General features: G+C 37.5%; 1 protein-coding gene across 1 annotated transcript in view; it reads left to right on the forward strand.

Annotated features, from left to right (window-relative positions):
• LOC139695095 (protein CEPU-1-like) overlaps positions 1-25,811 on the forward strand; it is a 56,944-nt gene that overhangs the window by 19,943 nt on the left and 11,190 nt on the right. The window contains exon 2 of the mRNA XM_071593723.1: positions 22,018-22,152. Coding sequence (XP_071449824.1) covers positions 22,018-22,152 — 135 coding nt within the window. The remainder of the gene's footprint in view (positions 1-22,017; positions 22,153-25,811) is intronic.

Here is a 25,811-nt window from a genome sequence, read left to right on the forward strand (position 1 = left end):
AAGAATATTCGGGACTACTTTCAAGAAATCCATTATCATTACCTTATTTTATTGTTCTTCTTATAAACACTAGCTCGTCTTGCACACGCAGATAAGTATTTCCCCTTAGTCTGTTGTATGGTTCCCCTTTGTTAACAGATAAGTTGCTTGTGAGTTGGGTATGATAATCTATGCAACTGAAAGATTTCAACAAAGTTTGATCGCGTGGTACGGCCTTAAGCGCTGTTTTATAACCAAATTCGACAGATTAATGCATTCCAAAGGACTTGTAAAATTACTTAAACCAACGATTTTTAATTCTCTCTCAGCGGTATTGAAATCCCAAAACAAACGTCACTGGCCATGATACCTCAAGCATCAGGCAAACGATTCTGGAGCACTGCGTCGTATCTGATACCCTTAAATGAAAAAAAATTCGAACTTTCATCGTAAATACTGAAATTGGAAGTGGAGAACTTACCCTTGTTCATTCACATTGGTCTATCAACCAAAATATATGCGTATGCCGTGAAACATCAAAATTTTAATTATTTGGAATGGGACGAATCTACTTGCCTTGATTCCCAAAGTACAAAAGCTAGTTGCCCAATTAGGTCTTTCCTTAAATCCAGTTTTCCTTGATTCCATGTGCGCAGAGTGTATTTATTTGGATCCGTATATCATTCTTTGTCGGTCAATTATTAACAGTAACACTTCAGTCCTATTACCGGAAGCGTTTCATGAGTGACCCCAATATTTTTGTTAGAATCATTAGAAGTTATCTGACTCTGAATATTTTCATAACTAAAATAATTTGGGTATTCTCTGGTTCGAGCATCACCAATCGAGTTAAAATTAAATGGATGGTGTGTCTTGAATTTCTTGCTTTATCGCTCCACCGTCAGATGACGCCAGAGTTTCGGACTCCGAGACGACGTCATGGCATTTGTATCGACTTCGTCACCAGGAAACCGACAGTTACACAACTTTATGGTGTTGATGGACAGTAGGAGGGTTAGCAAGTCCAATGAGAGATGAATTTGAAGAGGGATGAAGTCACTAAACCTGATGTGTTGCAAATACCATTCCAGTGAGAATTGTATGAGTGAGTCTAGCAAGTAAATATGATATTCTTCTGTAGTCATCAGGACTCCTTTTCCTAATTATGCCCACAGGATACAAGTTTTTCGGCGTAACGGACCGATTTTTCCTTCATTTTCCCAAATTCCAACCGTTCCGCTTGTTTTACAATTCAGTGTGACTTATTAATTAATGTCTTTATTCCTACGAAAAACATTCATCTGACATTAGGCCACTAGAATTAAAATGCTCACACATCTCCTAGAAGGGCAGCCTTAAGTTATATAAGGCCATTTTCGGCTTTTTTGCCTCTCCCTTCCCTTCGTCTGTACCCGGGAGATATTAACCCTTCAACCACTATCCACGATCTTACAAAATTATGGGCGCTATCATTAATACCAGACATGCATCTCTCTCTAAAGATAAAAGTGTTAATGTTTGACGACGTCGTTTTTCACTAATATTGACTGATCACCCCAAGTGAGAGTCAATGCTGAAAACATTTCTTTTACATGAATGATTTGTTTGGTAATTTTAGTGGCATCAGAGTACATTCAGTTCAATGCTTGAAACTAATTACAATACCTACACCTATCCAATAGACTGTAAGCCGCCGCAAGGGTGTATGGCGGGAGGTGTTAGGGCACCAGCCATACATACACATATATGAGTTCATACTCGCATATGAAAATATATTTACTCAAAACATAAACACATGTGCACGTACATAACTATATTCATCATGCAATAATGTAAATGTTTGACTGAATGATTGTTTGTCTTTTCGAAAATATATCCGGGTACTCCGGTTCGATTTTTAATCATCATGTATCGCCCGAGGGAAGGACGAGTATTAGAATCTTTCAGTGATGATGTCTATCTCTTTCATTTCATCCAGGTGGTCGATTCTAGCTTTATAATTTGGGGCCATAATGAATTTTCTTGGTACGGAAAGCAAGTTTGGGTAACTATTTAAACAGGTTGATAAATGCTTAATTAATTCTGAGAGGACAATTGCAGTAATGAGTAAATGTACACAATGTGTCTTCGGTGATCAGGGAGAGTTAAAATTCTTTCTCGGTAAAAATGGATTAGGTAATTCAATGATAAAACTCATGCAAGACTCCTCTTGGGCCTCTCTTCATCCTCCATTATAAAACGTAATGAAAAGGTGCCTATCTTGCTCCAAAAAGACTTGCGTAATTTAAGTTTGGCCCCTTACTAATTGTGTGGGTGGTCCACAATTAGTTGTTAGGTCTTGTGGTCGAGTCAACCCACAGCGTAGAAAATTTAGTCCAGCGTGAGTATTCTAGACGAGGGTCGACGGGATAGCTTTCTCTGATTCTGGCGTCATTGCGCGTAACTGATTCAGGCTTGTCAACAAAAAATAAATTGTCATGAGCATAAAAACCCAGCTTTAGGTTGAAAAATGTGTTGGTGCGCCAAAAAATTGATATTTTTCACTCAGCAACACATTTTCTTACAAATTTTAGTTTGTGTTTCTTTATAACTTCTCAATTTTCAAATAAAATATTCCGGAACCGTTCTTTTAGTATTTGAAATGTGTCTTAAATATAACCCACTATAATTTGACGTCCTACTCCAATTTGCTCTCATACTGCAAGAACACTCAGAGTAAATCGCCATAAATAAGTATTAGGAAAAATAAAATAAGTACTCAGAAATGGACGCAAATCAAATTTGTTTTTCAATGGTGATGATAGTAGTAGTTTGTGTTAAAAATTCCAATGCGAGCGAATCCGATTGAATATGACGCTGTTCACCTCCGCAGTACTCAACATTGATTGGCCGTGGACTTGTTTTATGTTAATTCATTTTGTCTTTATTTTGTTTATAGTAAAGCTGAGAAGATAGAATGAAAATTAATATTTCTACCACTTATTAGATATACCATTTGGAACAGTCTGCATATCTATCATTGCATTTTTGTCGATGTCATAAAATTAAAAAAAAATCTTCTTTAAATGATAATTTTCGTTTATATTTGTTAAACCGACGACTGCACACGGCAATGCCATAAAACACCATGAAACAACCAAGGGATATTTATGAAATTCCTGCATCGTCCAGAGTCGATTCTCGAGCCTTCCCCGAGGAGAAAATCTTCAGCTAAGGCTGAATCTCCGACGATCATCCCCGTTCTCTGCTTCAGGTCAGCTTTAATTCGCCCTCCACGGGACAAAAGCAAGGGCAAAAGTGAATCGCATGCCGAAGAGATTTGGCATTGTACTCACTCCTTTCACGGCGCAGCCACTGACGGAGATTAAATAATAAAGCCCCGTTTACTTGGTTACGTCAGTAGACGTTGTCACAATAGAACTCACTACTTCTTAGACGTGCACCCATTTATAAGACCACTCACTCACGGTTCTCCATCGCCCTCCATTTAACCGTGCATATAACCATTCTGCAACAGCGTCTTGAGAAAATTTAGATGGCATCTTCATTGGGGTAATTAAAGAAGAGAGACCCAAGGCATGTCTTGAGAGTATCATAAGAGCAACGGGAAGTTTGGGCGGGTGACGAGGAAATATTTCTTTAGGAGGAAATGCCACGCCAAAACGAATTAAGTGGTTTTCCTGGATAGCATTAGGATGTAGACTTAACATTAAATCCTTATGTATGGGGAATTAAAACAGTAATTTTGGCCATAAAATAAGTCATTTAGAAGTTTTAAATGAATCACACAAAAGACACAATGTTAAACGATTCGCAAGCAGAATTTTTTACAAAGCCCTAAAAATTAAAATACATGTTCCTGTTTATTTATTGTGTATACAGTATGTTCGCCATTCAATGAAATGTAGAAACTGTGAAAAATATTTACCTTACCTCCACAGTAAGCAAATAAGTCATAGATAGGGTTCGTAAACATAGGAACCAACGACGCAGAAGGCGATTGGATAGAAAGAAAACACTCAAAGAAGGAAGAGAAAGTGATTAGAGGGGCAATGTGGTGAGATGGTGAGATTCGACGGTTTCAGGCATGTGGACTTTAATGCTCACGAATTGAGGGAGACAATGTTTTCTTCCACTGAAGTTATTAAACACTAATAATTTTAATGCATACTGCCGAAATATGACGCCAATGCATTGTTAATTGGTAGCACCTCTTAAAATTCTGCAATTCTACATACAACTGCATAATACCTCGCAAGCCACAGCAAGGGCGTGTGGCTGGGGGTGTTACGTCATCAACCGTAATTAAGAATAAATCGCATGAAAAACCCACATATTCATGTCAATATACCCGCGCAAATTCGTATGCATTCATGCAAAAACTTTTATAACTTCCACAGATGCAAATAAATATATTATTAACTAACATATACATGCACCTACGAATTTACCTTACGTCTACGCAACGTTTAACCTTGTCCTGACTTGTAAATAAAATGTATTTAATATTTCTGTCTGCATCAGTCTGTATGGCAGACTTCGTATAATAATAAGTAAACACGTCCCAAAATAGTAGAAAATCTCTGCTAGTACTCCTAGTGCCATTGAACATCGTACGCACATGATAGAAGGTTTCATTAGCGCACTCTAATTTTGCACGGAAAGTAAGAAATTTGGTTTCCGTGAGATGATTCGCATATTCGATAAGTCGTTGCAATCTATATATATAAAGGAGAGTGTTTGTTTGTATGTATGTAATTTGTTTACTTTTTTGCTGTCATAGAAACAGCATTTTTCCAACTATGCCAGCAGGATACTTTTAAAAGAATACTATTATATTCAGAATTGCCGCGATATTATACGTGGAATACATCAAGGAAAGTCTTTTGTAGAAGAAAAATGGGCAACTTTGATCCTGAGTATAATATTTATTCATGTGACGCATTGGGCCGAGTCTACACAGTCCATCCTAACAACGCCGAATGTTATTTTTTAAGAATGCATCTACATACCATTAGAGGACCTCGCTCATTTGCAGAATTAAGAACGGTAAACGGAGAAATATGTGAGACATTCAGAGAAGCTTGCCAGAATTTAGGGTTGCTAGAAGGAGATCAACACTGGGATGACTCATTGCGAGACGCCAGTTTGATTTCTCTTCCAGGACAAATCCGAATTTTGTTTGCCATCATAATAACCTCCTGTAATCCATCTAACCCAACAACAATATGGGAAAAATATAAAGAATCAATGAGTGAGGATATACTGGCTAAAGTTCGAAGTGAAAATCCTACATTGGATATTACGTTTAACTCCGACATTTTTAATAAAACTTTGATTATTTTGGAGGAAAAGTGTATCACCATGGTTAACAAGACTTTAGTGGAACTCGGTCTTTTTGCACCTGTACAAGATCAACAGGGTGTATTTTATCCAGATTATATCCGTGAAACTAGCTACAATGTCTTAGACTTAGAAGCATACATCGCGGATAAAAAGCCACTTCTTAATGAAGATCAGAAATTCGCGTACGAAACAATAATGGATCAAGTAGATAAACAAGAAGGAGGTATCATTTTTCTTGATGCTGCTGGTGGCACGGGAAAAACATTTTTAATTAATTTAGTTCTCGCTGAAATCAGGGTTCATGGAGAAATTGCTCTAGCCGTTGCATCTTCAGGTATTGCAGCGACATTAATGGAAGGAGGAAGAACAGCCCACTCTGCCCTTAAGTTGCCCCTTAATATTTCCCGACAAGAAAATCCCACATGTCACATAAATAAAACAAGCGGCCAGGCACAAGTCCTTATAGAATGTAAATTGATAGTATGGGATGAGTGTACGATGGCTCATAAAAAATCTCTTGAGGCCCTCAACGCAACACTTCAAGATCTTAGAGGAAACTGCAGTTGAATGGGAGGAGCTCTGGTACTCCTGTGTGGAGACTTCCGTCAAACTCTGCCTGTCATTCCAAAATCGACTCCAGCCGATGAAATTTATGCCTGTTTAAAACATTCTGTTCTATGGAATCATGTCCAAGAAATTAGCCTTAAACAAAACATGCGAATCCTCTTAAGAGATGGGAATGCTCAAAATTTTGCAAATAAACTTTTGGAGATTGGAGAAGATAGATTAGTTATTGAAGCATCTGGTATGATAAAATTGTCATCAGATTTATGTGTATCGGTGAAAACTGTCCGCGATATGATACAAGCAGTCTATCCTAACGTTAATCAAAATTATAAAAATTTAGAATGGTTTCGAGAAAGAGCCATTCTTGCTCCTAAGAACGATGATGTTAATGAAATTAACAAGGAGATACTAGCCATGCTGCCAGGAGACGTGATTGAATATAAATCGGTTGATACCGTAGTGGATGCTGACGAAGCCGTCAATTATCCAACGGAATTCCTAAATTCACTTGATCCAGCTGGATTGCCACAACATCGCCTTATACTTAAAGTAGGATCTCCAATCATTTTATTGCAAAATTTAGATCCACCAAAACTCTGCAATGGGACACGATTGTGTGTGACAAAATTGATGAAAAATAATCCAGGCAGTCATTTTAACTGGAAAAGGAAAAGGTGAAATAAATTTTATTCCACGGATACCTCTAATCCCAACTGATCTTCCCTTCAACTTTAAAAGATTATAGTTTCCAGTCCGGCTAGCTTTTTCAATTACCATTAATAAATCACAGGGACAGTCTTTAAAGTTTTGTGGTGTTGATCTAAGATCGCCATGTTTTAGCCACGGGCAACTTTATGTTGCTTGCTCCAGAGTAGGTTCGCCTAAAAATTTATATATTCTTTCTCCTGGATATGAAACAAAAAATGTAGTTTATAAACAGGTGTTAAATAAAAAAGATTCTTAAATTTGTATGAAGTAGTGTATTATTGTACTTTATAATTTGTTGTTTTTATTTATGTAGTATATTTATATTACTGTTTCTCCCTAACCCGTGCAAAGCCGGGTATTCAGCTAGTACATAAATACAGGGTAAGGCAACATAACTTCCTTGGGTTTTGCAATATAAACAAGGAAGTTATATTACCGCAACCTGTACTTAAGTTAAATAAATATCTTAATATATAACTTTATCAAATATGATCGGTAATTATATCAAATCCCGATTCTTCTATTTTTTGGTCACGAAAATTGATTCTTTTCTTTGAAACAATATGGGATTTTAAATTTTAGCTTAATCATATGTAGTGAACTTGATTGAGACCACATATGAGAAATATTCATTCTTAAATTAATATTATCCGGGACAAGCGATTTCATTGAAGCAAATCTCTTTGAATGTGTACCATATTCCGATTGGTCTATGTGTAGTTATCAACACATATGATTGCACCTAGAGCAAATAATCATCTATGCCCATCTAACAACACGATTACAAGCATAAAGGGTATTCTATAAAAGGGTGCTTATTTCTACGTAAATAATCCATTTACTTATTATTTATTTTTGATAATTTTGATACTGGCGACTTCTTCACATGAAATTTTGGTCGCCATATTAATTTTGCTATCGCCTTGTAAAATATTTTCAGGCTGATGGATAAACCAACAGAAAAGAGCTGATTTACGCACCAAATTCACCTCATTTGATTTCAATCGAATTATTTGTGAGACATGCAGAATCGTTTGATCTCGTGAAATGAAAACAAATATACAAGTAATAAAATGAACCCGATTTAGTCAATCAGAATTTAAGTTAGTACGAAAAATCGAAGAATTATGGACAGCCATCCCAGTTGGGCAACATACCTTTACCTTCTCCGCTAATGGCTCAGAAATTAACAATCACTTGGGGGAAAAGCTTTGCCTATCTGCTCCTATAACAAAAAAAACTTTTCATTTATGTCACTGGAGGGCATTTTGATGGTTGCGATGCTTTAAATTTTAAGGAAGACGTCAACTCTCGCACTTAAGACAAATAATTTTCATCGTTAAATGTTGAAAGCTTAATCGTTCCTCTATTAAAGTAGGTTTAATAGTTTTGTGAGATCCTTTAATGGGTGCCTAAAATAGTCATTTCCATGTCACCATGTGTTTCTCTGTTAATATTGGAGAGATGTCTTGACCTGGTGAGGAAATTATTTAAACTCCACCGCTAATGACTCAGAAATTGGCAATCACTCGGGGAAAAAACCTTCAGCGATCAGCTGCGAGCCTCGAAAATAAACTCTCATGCCTAACGTAAATTCCAGAGTAAGACAAAAAAAAGAGGAAGACGAAGAATCGACAGTGATGGGTCCAGAGATGGTGAGATAGGCAATACATCATCTTCTCATAGAATGGGGTCAAAGGGCGAGCGGTCACATGGTAGGGAACCCTGGTTGGAAGCCAGAGAGGTGGATGGAGAGAGAAAAAAAATGTCATTGTCAAATCCTATCCAAACCATAAGCCAAGGGGTGTGAGCCGAGGAATGCTGCGGAGGGGTGGGGTGGACGGCCGGTCTTTTTGTCACTCTACAACCCTCCTCCCACTCTCCTCCGATACACCTCACCCCCTCCCAAAGTAGGGGTGTGTAGGGGGGCCAACACTGAAAAGAAGAAGATCGTTAATTTCAATCATGGGGGCGGGATCACAAGTGAAAGATTACTCAACCCTCCCCCGGCCTCCAGCGCCTCTCTGTGAAAGACGAGCAGTTCTGGAACGGAGCTCAGAGGAGGACCAGCGTTGGGGCAAGCACCCAACGCTGGGTCATCCTTTCGGCATTCTTTAGCTGTTTTGTTTCCAACCCCAATCCTATCTTCATGATTCTAGGCCCCGCCTCCAATATACTGTCATACCCCTAGCAGGCTCAGTTCGTCTACTTAAAAAAATTTACCAAAGAAAGAACGAGTTCACGCATGACATTGTGAAGTTTTTTCCTCTTGACTATTAGTCTGCCATTCAAGCTTATACTCTACGGCCAGAAGAGAAAGGGTGTCGAATCAAGTCCTCCGAAAATATAGCGCTCCATAAGCGCGATTATCTTCATCAACATAATCACAAAATTTCCTCTTTTTGAGTGCTGCGTTCTAAGTGCCACTTAATTAAGGCAAAAGGAAAGGGGTCTTGAATTTTCTAGATAGCATCTTGTTTTTTTTCATTTTGATGTTCACTTAGTTCATAGAACTTTTCATTCGTAAATGTGCCATAAAATATCGGATTTCCTATTTCCAAGAGTTTTACGAATTTCTTCTCGTAATGTGATGGAAAAAGTTTTTGTTCTCTTCGCCTTTTCTTATTTTGAATGAGTCGAATCAAATGCTCGTTTTTCCGGCTAAAATGTTGGAGTAATCTCAAGGTACTTTTAAAATAATTTTTTTAAATCAGCATAAGACAGAACAGCAATAGAGCACTCATTTGTCCTTAACATTTCTTTCCCCATCCAAAAACGCAGAACTCGTTCTCTCTTAATCTTCATGTTTTTATCCCGTCCAAATTTTCCATATTAACGAATTTTTTTAGTTCATATGGAAGTGAATATTAAATGATCGATATTATGTTAGGCCGGCATCTGCATTATGGACCATTCCATATGATGCATAATTTCAAAATAAAACATAACCATTGCATTGTGGGTTTAACCAATGACTGGCCACCATTATCAACTGACACACTTCATCAGAAATTGAAAGATCTAGTTACGAGTACTGGTTAGCTCCAATAATTTTATGATTACTAATTTTACTCTTTAGTAAATACTGAAACTCGTGGTTTTAGTAATTAGCTTTACAGCTACACGACAACCGGCAAGCCACGGCTAGGTTATGTGTCAGGACGTGTAAATATTCCATTCAAGTCTTCTAACATTAATATCAAGAGTTTGTTTTAAAATTAAGGGTAAAATAATATGAACAGTAGTAATAATGAAAAGTAAAAACTCATTTTTTCCCAATATATAACTTACAGTCTGAACTATTATATTAACCATGGGTTTGAGGATGGTTTAATTATACCACAGGATGGGGTTCAAAATGGGGGTTGTCGTTAAACCTTAATAACTGTTCGGTGGTAAGTTTCTTTAAAAGATCCACAGGATTTGTTTACAAATTGTCTAGAGTTGACCTAGAAGTAGTCGATTCGGGAAAATACCTAAATGTTGCAATGACTAAAGATTTAACTTGGGCGACCCAAATACGTAAAATTTTCGGGTAAGCATATAAAAAAATTGTGATTTATTAGACGCAATGTTGGCAGAAGTGACTCTAAGATCAAGAAACGTCGTTAGCACGCTCTTGTAAGGCTTCATTTGAGACATGCATCTAGTAATTAATCCTGAGGCTTCCGCGACGTCTATCTGATGAAGAATCTATGCTTTTCCGGGAAATGCTGTCACGTAGGTTTATCGTTAGACAACAGTCTAACAATCAACCTACTCGACGGTAATTCCCGGAAACAGCATGGATTCTTTATGCATTTAGTGTTTCGTATTTGACTGGAAAAGGCCTCAAGAGATTGTGGTCCCTGACGCGGATTAATTTCGCGAAAACCACCACAGAGGGTATTCTGGTCAAGAGGTTGTGGTTGGCCCCTGACATGGTTCCCATTAAACAAACACAACAATTGGTCTGACGACAGTTGCGACTAATTATTACGGCCATTGGAGTTTCTCCCCCCCTCTTATTTTAACCAAGAGAATGACAGGGTAAAAATGGCAATCACTACTTTAAATTATATTGGGGATGTTCAAGGATCGTTTTGTGTCTTAATGCTATTACGATGCATAAAGACATTTCCCACCTTAACATAGCTTGTTATTGCGGATCTAGCGACCCAGTTCAAATGATCCGCAGTACTACTAATATTTGTACACCTTAGGGTGTTATACCGGAAAATTCGTAAAAAAAAAATAAAAAAATATTTTCTGTTAATCGCATTCATAACGATAACATGTGCGCGTTTTGAGATGCCGATCGAATCTTACCGAAAAACTATTTCCACAACTGCAACATAGAGCCACTTCCAAGGACCGAGATGATATTATTACGCATGAACTTTTCATAAGTTGTCGAGACTAACCATCAAAATCAAATATCTATGAACCTTTTTCAATTTTACCACGACTTTTGAAAAATGAAAAGATTTCGCAGGGCAAAAATTTGCCTGATTTAGAAAATTTCATGCCTACTGTTGGGCACATTGCCTTGCTACTCATTAAACACCATTGATGGCTGCGTAACCATTAAAATATAAACACTAATATTGAAGAATTCAGCTATTTTCTTCGGTATAGCCTCTGTGACAAAATAGTACATATGTCATGCATTTTAATTCGTTAATTAAATAGAGTAAATTGAGATATTGAGTAAGTTTTCTGTACTTCGTGCGAAATAGTCAGAATAATTTCGCCATTATTTCTCATCTCATGGTATATTTTTTGGAGCTTGCACCCTTTTTTCGATGGTGTTTTAATCAACACCTCTCCTTAGAAACGAAAAAACTAATAAGCAACAAAGAAAACCTGAGTTCTGTCGTCCTCTGCATTGAATGGATCATGAATCCTTGAGGTCGTAAACCTAACTGCTCCTCTGAGAGCTCATCATCCAATTTGGAAGTGTGCAGTGAATTAGCCGATCTAGGTTTTGGGTCAGTAGGGTTACTACTTTTCTTTCAAGGTACTTTTGCCGTTAGGACCCTCTTGGTCCATTGGTATCCAGCCGGATACCCGCCGACGAGTGAGGAGAGGGAAGTCGACATCCCGAAGGTTTGATTAGGGAACGGCGTCCACTGCATATTAGTACACAATGTAAAATCATCCGCTCATAGAAATATTCAATTTCTCTCATCCCTTATACCTCCCTACCCCACAGACACGACGAAGGGTATAGTGGCCGAAGACGTCGGATTAAAGATCCTTCCGAGTCGTGATCCAATTACCCGAGTACTCGTATGTTGGAAAGGAAAGTTGTACTGATTTAAAGTTGTCCTGTGGATGTATGTATGTAAACTCAATGATAATACTTGTTCTGAATGAGCCTATTTATTTCCATCAAAGCAATTTATTAACAAAAGACAAATAAATAGAAGATCATCAACATAATAATAATTTCAACGATAAATTTAGTGAAGATCCGTTACGATTAAGGAAGGAAATAAAATGTTTGACCCAATATCACTTGCATAAACAATACTTCGTAAACATGTGACCTCTTTGCAATTCAACTGCTTGCAATCAATCCTTAATGGATATCGCAAAACATCTGTAACATATCTATGCTACCTTACATTCTCCCAATTTTTCTATAAAACGAGGAATTCTGGGAGAGTAATTTTCCTGTGAATTTCCCGATAAGTTTGAGGTGCGTGGGGTGATAATATATATCTACGCTCTACTCTGACAGTCACTGCTAGGATGCGGAGCAGGGGGTGTCCATACGAGGTATGTAACGTCTGCATTACGTGCAATTTAACTGTTAGTTGCCTACACAAGAGTAAAATTATTCAAATCAAGGAAACCATTATATTCACAAAACTAGTTAAAAAAGTGTTACATTAAATAAAGATAGCGCACTAGACTATTCATAATAATTTTTTTCTCCGAAGTCTTCGTTTGCTCTATGCTGATACCTTATCGTTCACAGGATATATCATCTCTAAAATCTTTAGGTTTTACAGTTGATATCTTTAATCTTATTTTCATCATCTCTCGTACCGTAGCCCGCCGGGGCTAATATTACATTTTTGTCATAATCACAAAAGAGGACTGCTTATTATGCGTGCAAGAGACTTAATAAGTAATTGAACTTTCACTCTATGGATGGTACTTAACCAGTTCCTCAAATAATTTAAATCCGCTTCTAAGCTTATCAACACAACGCTTTACCATTCCCAGTTTTTTCCGGTTGAATGGCCATTCAAAAGCAACAGTATTGAATTTTTCAATAAGAAGAAAGGAATCAATAATGAAATCAAGATGTTTTTGTTTATCTATGGAATACTTTATGATAGATGTTTTGTGGGGCATATATGTGTAAGCAGTAGTCTACCGTGTTTACGTAGGTTTTTGATTATTCTTGGCGATACTCGCTGCTGCATTTCTTAGCCCTGGCCAACGTGATCCAAAATATCCTTAGACACTACCCCGATTGTTTTCCATACAATTTGAAGTAATTTATCCTTTAAAAATCGTAGGATTTTGTATTTTTTTAATTTAATCGCTTGAAATCAATTTCAAGATTTGAATTTTACATCATCGTCTCTTCTTGTAATAGAGCTTATTTTCCATCAATCGCAAACCCTCGTCTGACTAACCTCCTAAGTGCAATTTACATATATTCATACCTTCCATGATTCCATCCAAAATGCCTCTTATTTTCTCCCTCTACTTTTGTGGTAAGTTAAAAGTCATCTTTCCAGGGTTTGAGGTTGATGTCGAGAGCTATGAGTGTTATCACACAAACCGGCGAGAAGAGAATTAGTTTAGTCAAAATGGTCAATTCCCCGCCAGTATGACGCTAAGATAAACTTTGACAGAGTAACATTCAAACGTGACGGCAGGTTGTTAGTGCGTAAATTTGCACATATTACAATTAGCAGGTCAGTCAAACGAGGGTTTACAATCAATGGGAAATTCAGGGATATCCTATTACTTAAACTCTATTGCATGAAGGGATCATAATGTAAAAATCAAATTTTGAAATCGATTTCAATTGATTAAAATAAACAATCAAAAAGCTCAAGATTTTTTTAAGAATAAAATATGTACTTTAGATTTTTTGTAAATCAATTAGAGCAGAGGTTTTAGATAGAGGTTCATATTTCTAGAGCATCTTAAATGAAGATGAAAGGAGCAGTAAGAGCGTTGTGGGAAAAGCAGCGAGCGAAAAGAAAGCACTTTAGAGAAGGGAAAAGAAATTACCAACGGAACTGCTGTGTATAGAGAGAGATTAAAACATACGCGTGGTATGAATCGTTTAACGGATTTGAAATATGGGCGCTGAAAATGGTGTGCGTAAAATAATTGCAGTAATAGGTAATGCAAATACACTGAATGTGACTTTGTTAAGGGCCAAAAGGGACCAAATGAATGAAATGAGGATCTGATTAAGAGTTGTGTAGGTGTTTGAAAGACAAGAATATCTTGATTTAATATACTGAAGGAAGAAAATACGGTTGGTGAGGAAGTGGAAGGCAGAGGCTAGGTATTTTGGAATGCATAAAGGACGGATATTTTTACAAACGAAAAATGAAACTTGTTTCCATCATTTTACTTTTGGCAAACACTGAACCAATGAAAAACCGCAGTATGACTACCAATAAATAAAACTGAAATAAAATAGCCTGTCACACTTATGTTCTAAGAACACAAGTATGACAGGTCTCTTAGGGGATTTAGGCTGGGAACCACTTGAAGTGCGGAGAGAACAAGCGAGGCCTAGACTTTTAGAGAGGCTCAGAACAAACGAGTTTAACTATGACACTGAAGGAATTATAATGGTCCCACACTACTTAGGTAGATCAGACCACAAAGATAAAATAACGGAGATAGATTCCAGGATAGGTGCAAATACTCATTCTTTCCCCGAACAATCAGAAATCATAATAGTAAGAAACCGAAGTCACTTTAGAAATATTAAAAACATTGAATTTAAAAGTCGGAACAAAATTAAACATTGCAAAGATGTTAGGTATACTTTGAGGTGCATGTGTATGTTAGTTGGTAGTTTGAGTGTTTGCATGTGTGTGGGGTGTAAGTGTTCTTGCATGAATGCATGCCATGTTTTTTTGTGGAATGAATTTGTGGTTTTTGCATGCGGTTTTTTTTCTTTTCTAAATTGCGGGTGGTGTCCTAAGACACACGCCCTTGCGGCGGCTTGCGGGACATTAAGTAGATGTAGATGTAGATAAATGAATGAATTATCAATATCTTTTCCAGGTGCACATAACACTACCTCTAAGAAGCTGCCTTTAAATACATTGATATTAACGTAAGAATATTTTCACATTTCTCAATATTACATTCATTTACTTAGTAAAAGTGATAAAATTATTTTTGTGCATTAGCTAACCAAACTTGAGTATGGTCTTCCATACAGTATAACTACTCCTTCGCAAAAGGTAATAAATTAAATATGTCTCTCTATTTAGATTCAATCTCGTTCCTATTGCAAGCAAATAATACAAAACTCTTCTCTTTTCAACCACGATATCGTCCAGGTTTAAATGTAGAATTTTCGCACCAAATCGAAAATAATTCTCTACACGAATCACAAATAAATTTGAGGCAACGAAGGAGGGAGGGAGGCAAAGGCGACCACTGAGGTCTTCTTTGAGACCCCAGAGATCCGTCGTGGTTTTAAACTCCAACCCCTCAAATCTGGATCAATTCACTGCCCCGTCTTTAATACCTGTAAGTGCATCGACGCGAGACCCTGAAATGCGGTGAAGGGCGGCGTCACGAGATAGGGGCACTCAAAGAACGGTGGAAATGACCTTTTACTCAAGTTTGTACCCTTTAATATGATCGGCGTGAAGAAAAAATCATTTGCGCTTCCTGATTATTTAAAGCAAAATACTTATTCCGTCAAAAAAACTGCGGTGACCTTAAATAACGTCAAGGTCTCCTCACGGGAAAGGGCAGCGAAGTCAGCGAAGTGAACCTAGCGAAATTGCCAAATTTGAAGGGAAGTGCTCGGCAAAGCGTCATTCGCGTGCCAAAAATCTGACTTTGCTCCGGTTAAAAATATATACTGTGTTTATTTCAGCGTGTTGAAATTTAACCAAATATATATAATGATAATCTGAATATTTTTCGTGCGTTTAACGAGAAAGCGAACAAATTTAATTGATATTTAAACATATTTTTTATTCTTACTGTGAATGACCATTCAAGAGGAACGCTCCGATGCAATAAGCGTGGCCTTAGGTGTGCTACCTCCATCCTGGTTTTTCACTATAAAATCAAATGGCAAGATTATTTTTGCCCTTCATTTGGCGAAATGTATTTGCATTAAACCTGTTCAATACAAATCGTAGTAATCCACTCAAAGGTCGGTTTTATATGTGAGGATAGAGCTCACTAAATACTAAGCCCAACGGTGTGTAAAATTTGGTTAGAGGGACCAGTTCCCCATTTGGTTTCGCATGAAGAAATGGGCTCCGAAAAATCATGTGGTTCAAGTGAAGCTGGAGTTTGCCAAAAGCGTCCCAGGAAATGGAACCCGAGCCCACTGGTCAGTAATCAGACATTCTACCCACTAAAGCCCTCTGTTTAATATAGAGCATCAATGAAACTTGTCCTCTTATAATATATGAGTAGGTGGCAACCATTGAACTGGTATAATCCTTAAATTGTTTTAACTTTAATTAATTAACTTCCCACGCATTGGTAAAGACGATATTATTGTTTATTTCCACGAGAACAGTGGCTGGAGCTCCAGGTTTGCTTTCCTTTTAAAATTGTTTATTTTCTTTAAACGTTTTAAACCATTTTCTAACTGAGCTATATGGAAAAGTTCACTCTTCACAAGCATCCTTTAGCACTGCATATACCGTTGCCAAATATATGCTCTAGAGAAAGGAAAATTTCAGCTAAGCGCTACGGATTCTCACTCGCTGTGATAGTCGAAGTGAATGTTTCAAACTCCAATTTCTGCCGTTGACGCAGTTATAGAGACAAACCAATAAAGCTTTTACTATGCATGCATTATGCATTGAGCCAACAGTATTATATAAAATAACATTTGGTGCAATAAATTATGAGAATAAAAATTTGATGTTCACTATATATTAAACAGCTCTTGTGCCATTCACTATTGTGTTCACTGTTTATAAAACAGCCATTATCTGATCACAAACTCTACTTTATAAAAAGTGAAAGACCGGATTAGAGCATTAAAATAGTTACTTATTTTTATTCCTATAAAAGTAATCATCATATGGTTCCCAGAATTTAAATTGGTATTCAGGAGTGCCAAGGTCCAAAATCAATGGTCTCCAAACTTTTTACATCGTATGACAGGAAAAAATGATGTTGCGAGCTCTTGAACATTTGCCCACACATACACGCGTAATTTATGGGTAAACATTTTATTGACATGTAAAAATACAAGTTAGTATTTGTTTTTTTATTTACTTTTTCGTTTTTCTGTCTTGGTGTACCCCAAAGTATTGACTCACGTACCCTCTGAGGTACACGAACCACACTTTGAAGATCAGTGCATCAAATGACTAGACGGTAATCGCTCATCGAAGAAAATTACCATCAAAGGACATTTGGAATTCAAGCACTCGTGATTCACCTTAACCGTCGACCGTGCTATTCAACGAGAATGATTGTCTTGAATGGTAGAAAAATTAGGTTGGTCAAAAAGGCCACGAGTACACGTGAACTTTTAGAAATATAATAGCCGCTTTGATACTGGAGGTTTACTGTCCCTGGTCTATCCTCCTCTTAATATCAGACTTTCGATTCCCACAATGTTCCCACCAGCATAGAGCTGTCAATTAGCCCGCCTCCAACGCTCCCTTTATCCTTTGGTGATAGAATAGCTCTCCCTCTCTCTCTCTCTCTCTGTCCGGTCTTATTGTCTTACGGAAGGGTTGAGCTAGTCCTCTCCTGGAGTCCCTGTATCCCGTCTTCACGGTTCAACAGCACTCATGCGCACTCGCGTCACGCCACTGGTGAGTGTGAAAAGGCCTTTTTTAAACTCGTTTGGGTAGAGAAAATGGAGCTCTCGTTTTTTCTCTTCACATTATCTCCCGTAAGCTCAATATGCTTTAAGGATAATGGTACTTGAAATCATATCAGGTGAGAAACGTCACTGGAAATGATTTTCCAAGCATCATGGCTTATTCGCTCTTTGTATTCGGATTAATTGGTAATCTAATTCGATAATTTGCATTACTAACCATATCTCCCCCTTGACTACTAATCAAGCTAACTTATGAATCACTAGGGTAGCCAGTTTCAGCTCATGTAAAAGGCCCGTCAAATAATTAATCTTGCAAAAGTATTTATGCAGAAGCATTTCTGCCATTGAAAGTTGTACTTTTCAATATGAAGAGCGTGCAATTGGCAACCAATGCTTTCTAACTTACACAGACAATAGCGCCGTGAATGTGACATTCTGCACTAAAGGTATCAGAAATAAAATGAATTATTACCAAACAAAATTAAGATTTACTTAATAATTTACAATGTCAAAGAGAATTGCTTTCCCCCTCCATGACAACGACAGTTAATTATTACCACGAAGGCTCTTATGTTTTGTATAGATAATGTGCTTGTATACCGGCATAATACCCTTTTCTCCATTTGTAAATAATTTGAATTTCTGTATCAATTTTCCAGTTTCTAAATTAGCGAATATAAAAAACAAAGGTTTGGAAGTTACTATGCACATATACTTCACCTTAAAGCCAGAAACAGCTACAGAAGTAGTTTTAGCATTTAAAAATATTTTTCATGACCACGAGTACTGTGCGACATCAGTCGAAAAAAACTAATGCACACAACGGTATAACCAGAGTCGCAAATAAAGTTGTAAACGTGATGAAGCCAATGTATTTTGATCCCATTCTAGTAAATTAAAATCTCCTTGGATTGTCATATTGCATTTTCAATGAGTTACTCAACTATTTACGCATTTAATGATTTTGACTATTTTCTATATTTATTTCTCGTTTTAAACACTGTATGAAAACTTCTCACTCGTGAATTGTTCAAGCTTTATGTATAATACGACGATGCTGAGGGATTTTATAAATAAAAGTACCACGGATCTTGGGACTAAATGGCATTCATTTCATTCCTGTACACTTTAAAGCTAAAATTAGGAATTGAATGCATAGTCGTCATATATCCACGACACTTGCCCAAAGGTAATATCTGGACTCGAACCCAGGACCCTGCAGTAGGTAATCGAATGCTTCGCCTGTATATCACATCTACAGAGAAAGCCAATGTCCACCAACGGATGGCATAGGTCTTAGGACACCAGAAATAAAAAAAAATGCTACAAGAAATGTGCGAGAGAAAAATATGATTTTTAGAATATTATTTTTTGCTTCTATTTCGTTGTGATCTCAATGGCGATAGGAATAAGCTACTTCAACTCTTCGTTTGGCAACCAATCTCTCTAATCTGGGCTCTATGTTCTGACGAGTCAATGTTGTTTAGGGTTAGGATTATTTCGTCAACATTTTCATTAAAATTGCATGTTTTATGACATTTCAGTTTAGTATGCCAGTGAGTCACGTGTAATTTAATATGCTTCCACACATTCCCGTTATAGATTTACCGAACACTTTATGACACTTTGTTTTCTGTTACAATTTCCCATGAACCCGTCTATATCAACAGAAAAAAAATTATTTCTGGCAATGAGATAAATCCCAAAGGATGAAGTCAGCTTCAAGCAAAGAAAAAAATCTAAATTTACTCCAGTTTTCCGACCAAATACCATTTTCCAATACACCGATTTGACGTGGTCACAGCAATTATTTCCTGTTTCTCTATTCTGCTTATACGAGTAAATACCCATTTCAAGGACGGGGTAATATACTTATACCTCTAATATTCGGTACAGTCGGACATTATTTATATTTTATTTCGATATTGCCAGCAAGTTTTTGAAATCGGGTTTACCAAAGGTGCAGGTGCTCAACATACCAGTATTAGGATATCGCACCTTTTAACTTTGTCTACTCTCCAAGAAAAATTTGGTAGTGAAGGATGATATGTTTGTATTTGGCATAATATACTGCTGTTATTAATCAGTCATAACCTGTTTCAATTAAACATCAAGATATTACCTTTCTAATAAATTTTTTTAGAAATGTTTACCTAAAACAAATACTATTTAACAAATCAATTTAATGTTTCATAATAATATACATATGCACACGCACGAGGCGTCAATTACCACTTGGAATAGTTAAAAACGTTTGCCAGAAAAATTGTATTGACTTAAAAGAAGACTTTAAAAAATAACAAATAACTTGAAGGAAAAAATGTCTCATGAAATTGTTAGGTAGGAAAATTTTCAGACTGCCCATGTACTATTAAAATCAGTTTCACATTGAACGTTAGCTATACCTCAGTCATTGTTTATACAGAGTTAGCTTATTTTGGAATATAATTTTTCATAAGAAACAACGTCAGTTAACTGCCTATCCACGTTTGTTAACGACTCCCAGTAAAAATTAATAATATTCAGCATATGTTTCCGTGAATATCCATAGATTACTTTTATCAGTATTATTGGAATTTATAACAAATACGTAAACATTCTGGATGAAAAAACGGCATATTTTTTAGCCCACAGTTCCCGGTCATTTTTATTTTGTTTCTTAATATTGATCTGGAAAATATCCTTGGCTCTTTTTCATAAGGCCAACGCTAATGCCAGCGGGCACATTCTAAAATATCGCGTCGAAAACCAAACAGCATATTGCCTCGGGTGAGTCACGCCGATGCTTCCTTCCACACCACCCATCTTTCCGGCCGCGAGTGCTATGTTTCTCTTCCCCCTCCGGTACGCCGCCGCCCTCATTGGCTTCAAATGATGCGTCACACCCCTTACTGGATGTTCATCGGCACCCAGATGCCTCATCACTCCCACTCATCTCTTTTTTTCCCAAAGCGTCAATCAAGCCATTCCCCCAACCCTCACCCCTCCGACGAAAATACACGATGGCCCTTTTATCAAGATCCCCCTCCCATTAATTGCGGTTGAATAGTTTTCAAAAAGAACCAGGTTTCTTTAAGGCCGGGAGATATTTCTATACATTAACTATGAATACGCGATGTGCACACAATATCGCGTTGCAACATCGGCTCACCAGGAACAACGATGTAAACTTGGACTGAACGACTTTTCGATTAGCAAAAATCTATCTTCGATTCAAAACATCTGGAAGTGATGTTCAAGCATCGATATTCACACATCCCACGTATTATTTTCAACATTGATGTTCTTCCTATGTAGTCAGGAGGGAGTGTTCGGAACATTGATACATGTATATTGTTAAAAAATCGGTCATTACCGTAGCCCTAAATTTTGTATGAGTCGCGAATACGATCTTATAACATACGCAATGGGATGTTACCCATTTACATTGCAATATCGATGTGACGATACTTGTGAAACATTCAACTTGTAAAGTGATATTCGGAGCCAAACAGTGCACAGCTTAAATTAACTCTCGGCGTGAATGAGGGTAGACTAAATTTGTAGATTCAACTAGAATGCTTATTTTGTATGACCATGGTTTCGTTGCACGGCAACATCATCACACATGATGAAATCCTTGTTAATTTTTAACTGATGATGATGCACTGCAACGAAACCATGGTGGTGCAAAATAAAAATTCTAGTGGAATCGCAAAGTTATTATGAAATAATTGCACCAAGTAATGCCTTAGACAGTGTCTTACATCAGTTAATCATGCCTATAGTTCCATTTCGACGAGTCTTACCCTTCCCATCTCTATAAACTACGGCAATGATTTGGAGAATTTTTGTCCAGTCATTACGGACCCGTCCGAAGCCCCAAGTCAATGGTTTCGATTGCCCCCTTCTGCGTGGTGAGCGTCGAACTAATGGTAGACTCCAACTGTGTATGGTAACCGCAGAATAACCTGATGTCAAACCGAAGTACCAATAACGGATCCCTGGAGTACACAGACCGCTATAATCGTTGGCAAAGTAACTATTTGTGAAAAGTTCGATTCGAAAATTAATTTGTCGAAAAGTGTCACCCACTATAAAATTAATACCTTCCCAGCAATAAATAATGCGTGAATAGTTACAAAATTCTAGTTACACAAATAATTAAACTTTTGTGGTATTAGATTGATTTCAATCATTTGAAAACCACATTTCCTAAAATAGGCCTTTATGATGATGATTTTTTGAAAAAGTTATTTTTTCTACTGTGTTTTATATGAGGTGACGCCTAGAAGGTTTAATTTACTGTTATATTCATACTAAATTATAAATGGTTCAACCAAGAAACATGCAAAGTAAAAAATCGGATCAAATTCCTGAAGGCAGCCAAAATGTAAGCACAATTCCTCCTGGATTTCCAGGTGTAGCGGGCTTGGTCGAGGAGGGACTGTTTCAAGACCACACCGAAGGACTACCTTACTTCATGAGTGAGCCCACAGTCATCAAGACAACGGAAAACGACACAGTTGTACTGCCATGCTTCGTGGAGAACTTAGGTAAGGTGACAACCTTCAAAGAAGGTGCAATTCAAGGCTTACATTTTCCTTATCCTTACGGCATCCATATCCTATTTTAAGATGGGCTAATTGCTGTGAAGAAGTATTGCTCTGTAAAGTCCTCATTATTTTCTCAATACTATCCATATTTTATTATTAATTTTATTTTTACTTATACTGGTCACAAATCTCCCTCTTTATATTTTTGATTTTTTTCTGCCATTCTTTTCTCTATTATAATTGTATATGCAACTAATTTCAATTTAAAACATGTAGAACCTGCAATGCGGACATAAGACAGTCTGAGTCTTGCATCATAGGTTTATTAGAAGCAGAAAAGTAACAATCAAAGGTTAAAATTAAGCAGTGAAACCATTGAATCTCGTCTTCACTTTACATCTATTTGGGACCTATAGCAACTATTTTTCGCCTCGATGCGACATCAAACAGCGTACGAGTGCATTCCAGATCATTTTATGCGACAATATGCGACAATACCATGTGCAAAAAGAAGGCGCGTTTGTGACCTGGTTATTTTGCTGTCCATTGATCCTCCCATTAAAGGCATCCAAAGATGGTATCGCTTCGACTAATAACAGGCCGATAATGGTAAGTGGGCACACCGGACCGCTAACTCAACTTTATGGAAACTGATGTGATGCACAAACCCAATGCTCTTGTATAATCAACGTCTAATTGTAAGTATAAGGTCCTTTACAAGTCTTTCTATCATCAACAGTCAATTGCTGCTATCTATCCAACGTGCTACCAGTACACTTGGACTGCCGTAGTCTTTAATTTCAACGGATCGCATCGCTTGCCATGAATTCTTCAAAAGCGTCATTCGTCCACTTTTATTTTGACAAGAAAAATAAATAGCATGACATCTGCGTCACCAGATATGTTAAATCAAAAACTGGGCATCAAAATTGGTGTTCTATTTAATGCAACTCAATCTTCCACCAGGTTCCAGGTTTTGAATCGAAATGATCCAAAAATCATTTCTTCCCTAACTGCACTGCTTCACAATGGCGATGATATACCGCAGAAAAATTATACACGTTATCCAAACCAACTAACCGGGTCTGCTGAACAAATATTTATGATATTCAGCCGAAAATTAAATGCAAAAAATTAATAAAAAATAATATATATTCATATCAAAAGTGTTGAGAAAACGAAGAGTATTCAGTTTATGGATTTCAAATAATTTGACATAAAAATCACACAGGAATCAAGCTCAGGAAGTGCTTGATTGGTGAAGGTAGAGCTTACTTAAAATAAACAATCTAAATAATACAATATCTACAAACAATCGCATAATAAATCCCAGCAGCGTGGAAGATTTAAGCTTTCAATTTCACCCTGTATCGAAGCAGGGCTTACTGGGAAATAACCCAGCGCTCTACTCATGCCTCTTTTTATCAGACAATTACAAACATTTGTGATTTTATTTTAGCTGTATTTTACAATACTCCATTATATTGGGTAGGAGTGTAAAATTTTAATTAAACATCTCCCAGCAGCGTGGAAGATTTAAGCTTTCAATTTCACCCTGTATCGAAGCAGGGCTTACTGGGAAATAACCCAGCGCTCTACTCATGCCTCTTTTTATCAGACAATTACAAACATTTGTGATTTTATTTAAGCTGTATTTTACAATACTTCATTATATTGGGTAGGAGTGTAAAATTTTAATTAAACATCTAATGTGCGTAATAGCTGAGCTGGAGTGAATGAGTTTTTACTGTTCTTGTGCCTATGAAGTGGTAAAATATTGGCAAAGCTCTATCATATCATCAGACGTAGCCATTAAAATGGGACGCTTTTTGTGGAATGTCAAAAATGGCCAAGTAGTTCTCTTGCAAAAATTGAACTTGTTTTTGATCATATATTCCAAAAGTCATGGTGAGAAGTGTAGAACTGATCATTATTTAGAACTGAAATATTGGGGATCGAGATAGTGCGGGGGCTAACGTACTGGCTTCCCACCCAGAGGGCCCGGGTTCAAATCCCGGCGGTGTTGAATATTTTCAGAGGTATCTCGATCCCTACTTGAGGTGCTTTGTGGAGGGCACTTTGAGTGAGTACGCCGTCCGTCGGATGGGACGTTAAGCCGCGGACCCCTTGGCGCCTTTCGTAAAGAGTAGGCTAATGCCGACGCCGGGTTTCTCTCCACCCTTCATCCTTTCCTGTCCATCCCCTATGGCGCAAATGACCTCAGCTGTCGGTCGCCTCCCCTCAAAACTACTACTACTAGAACTGAAATATTTCTTCATCAAACCTAGGCGGTCAACCAAGAAATATTTATATCTGACGAAGTTGTCATTCTCTGGATGGCCCAGGCGGCTAATTTAACTTGTTGACACATTTACCATGCTGCCGGTTGAGGCGTAATTCTTCAGATGAAGCTCCCTCGTTCATGTAGAAAATGGATAACAGCTCAAAAAGAATTTCTTCCCTGTATAAATCTAACTCTAGAATCTGGTCACACACGAAATATGAAATTAGTAGCAGTAGTTTTTAATGGGGGGTGACCGGCAGCTAAGGTTATTTGCGCCATTAGGAAGAATGGGAAAGGAAGGGTGGAGAGACGCGCGGTGTTTCGCCTGTGGTCGTTCCATCTGACGGACGTCATACTCACTCAAAAGTGCTCTCCACAAAGCACCTCGAGTAGGGATCAGGATATGGCTGAAAATATATATTCTCTCCAGCATTTGAACCCGGGCCCTCTCGGTGGGAAGCCGGTACGTTAGCCACCGCACCAGCCGATCCCTAATATGGAAAAATTTTAATGGACATGGGTACATAAAAAAACCATATCTCGTGACTCTTGTTCAACATATTTTTTGGGGAAGAAGGTCCCATGCCAGTAAAATTGTTGAAGGTGCGCAGATCCTTTCCTGGAAAAGGTATTTCTTGGACTAAATTGAAAGTCTTGCATGTTTTTATGTGAGCTACGGGATACTTTATGCTTGGAGATTTCTTTATGAATGATAAATTCACGTGAGAGAAGCTGCTCAGAGTTTCTCTGATTGGTACCAGCGTTCCCTGAGTACCTTGATTTTGGTTCTTATCAGCTGGCATTGTCCCCAAAACCCCTAACCTCCGTAGCTCCATCCCTTTTATGCCAATTTTCCCCAATACCTCGCCCATTTCAACTCCACGAATTTTGATTTTGTCTCTAAAGGACAAAACTACGTTTTCGTGCACGCGATGCTTAGTTACCTTAGGCTACGGATCAGATCATAGGTCACAGATGTAGGCTGGTTTAAGCTTTCGCGACGGCAAAAACCTCGCCGTCTCTCATTTGTTCGCATTACAGTATAGCACTCGGCACTTATGTCCTAACGCTTCTGCAGGCATAGAAACACTATACCATTGATGTTCGCACCTACGGCAGTGCATCGTAATACCGGTGTGCGAAGATGTAACTGTTTAGCAGCCTATTGTTAAAAAAAAACAAATTTTAATATTTCACACTTTTACAGCAATGCCTCGACCGGTTTTAACGTACAATTCAATACAATCGCGCAATTTCAACGGGCTTTGAAAAAAATTTTAAACTTGGAAACGGCCACATTGTGCGTTACATGTATTAGTCCGATCAAGTGACGAGGCTTAGCAATAAACGTTTGGAATATCAGAAAGTAATTCAT

This window comes from Hetaerina americana, unplaced genomic scaffold, assembly GCF_022747635.1.
Source record: "Hetaerina americana unplaced genomic scaffold, ioHetAmer1.1.p SCAF_6, whole genome shotgun sequence".
In the NCBI taxonomy this organism is placed as follows: domain Eukaryota; kingdom Metazoa; phylum Arthropoda; class Insecta; order Odonata; family Calopterygidae; genus Hetaerina; species Hetaerina americana.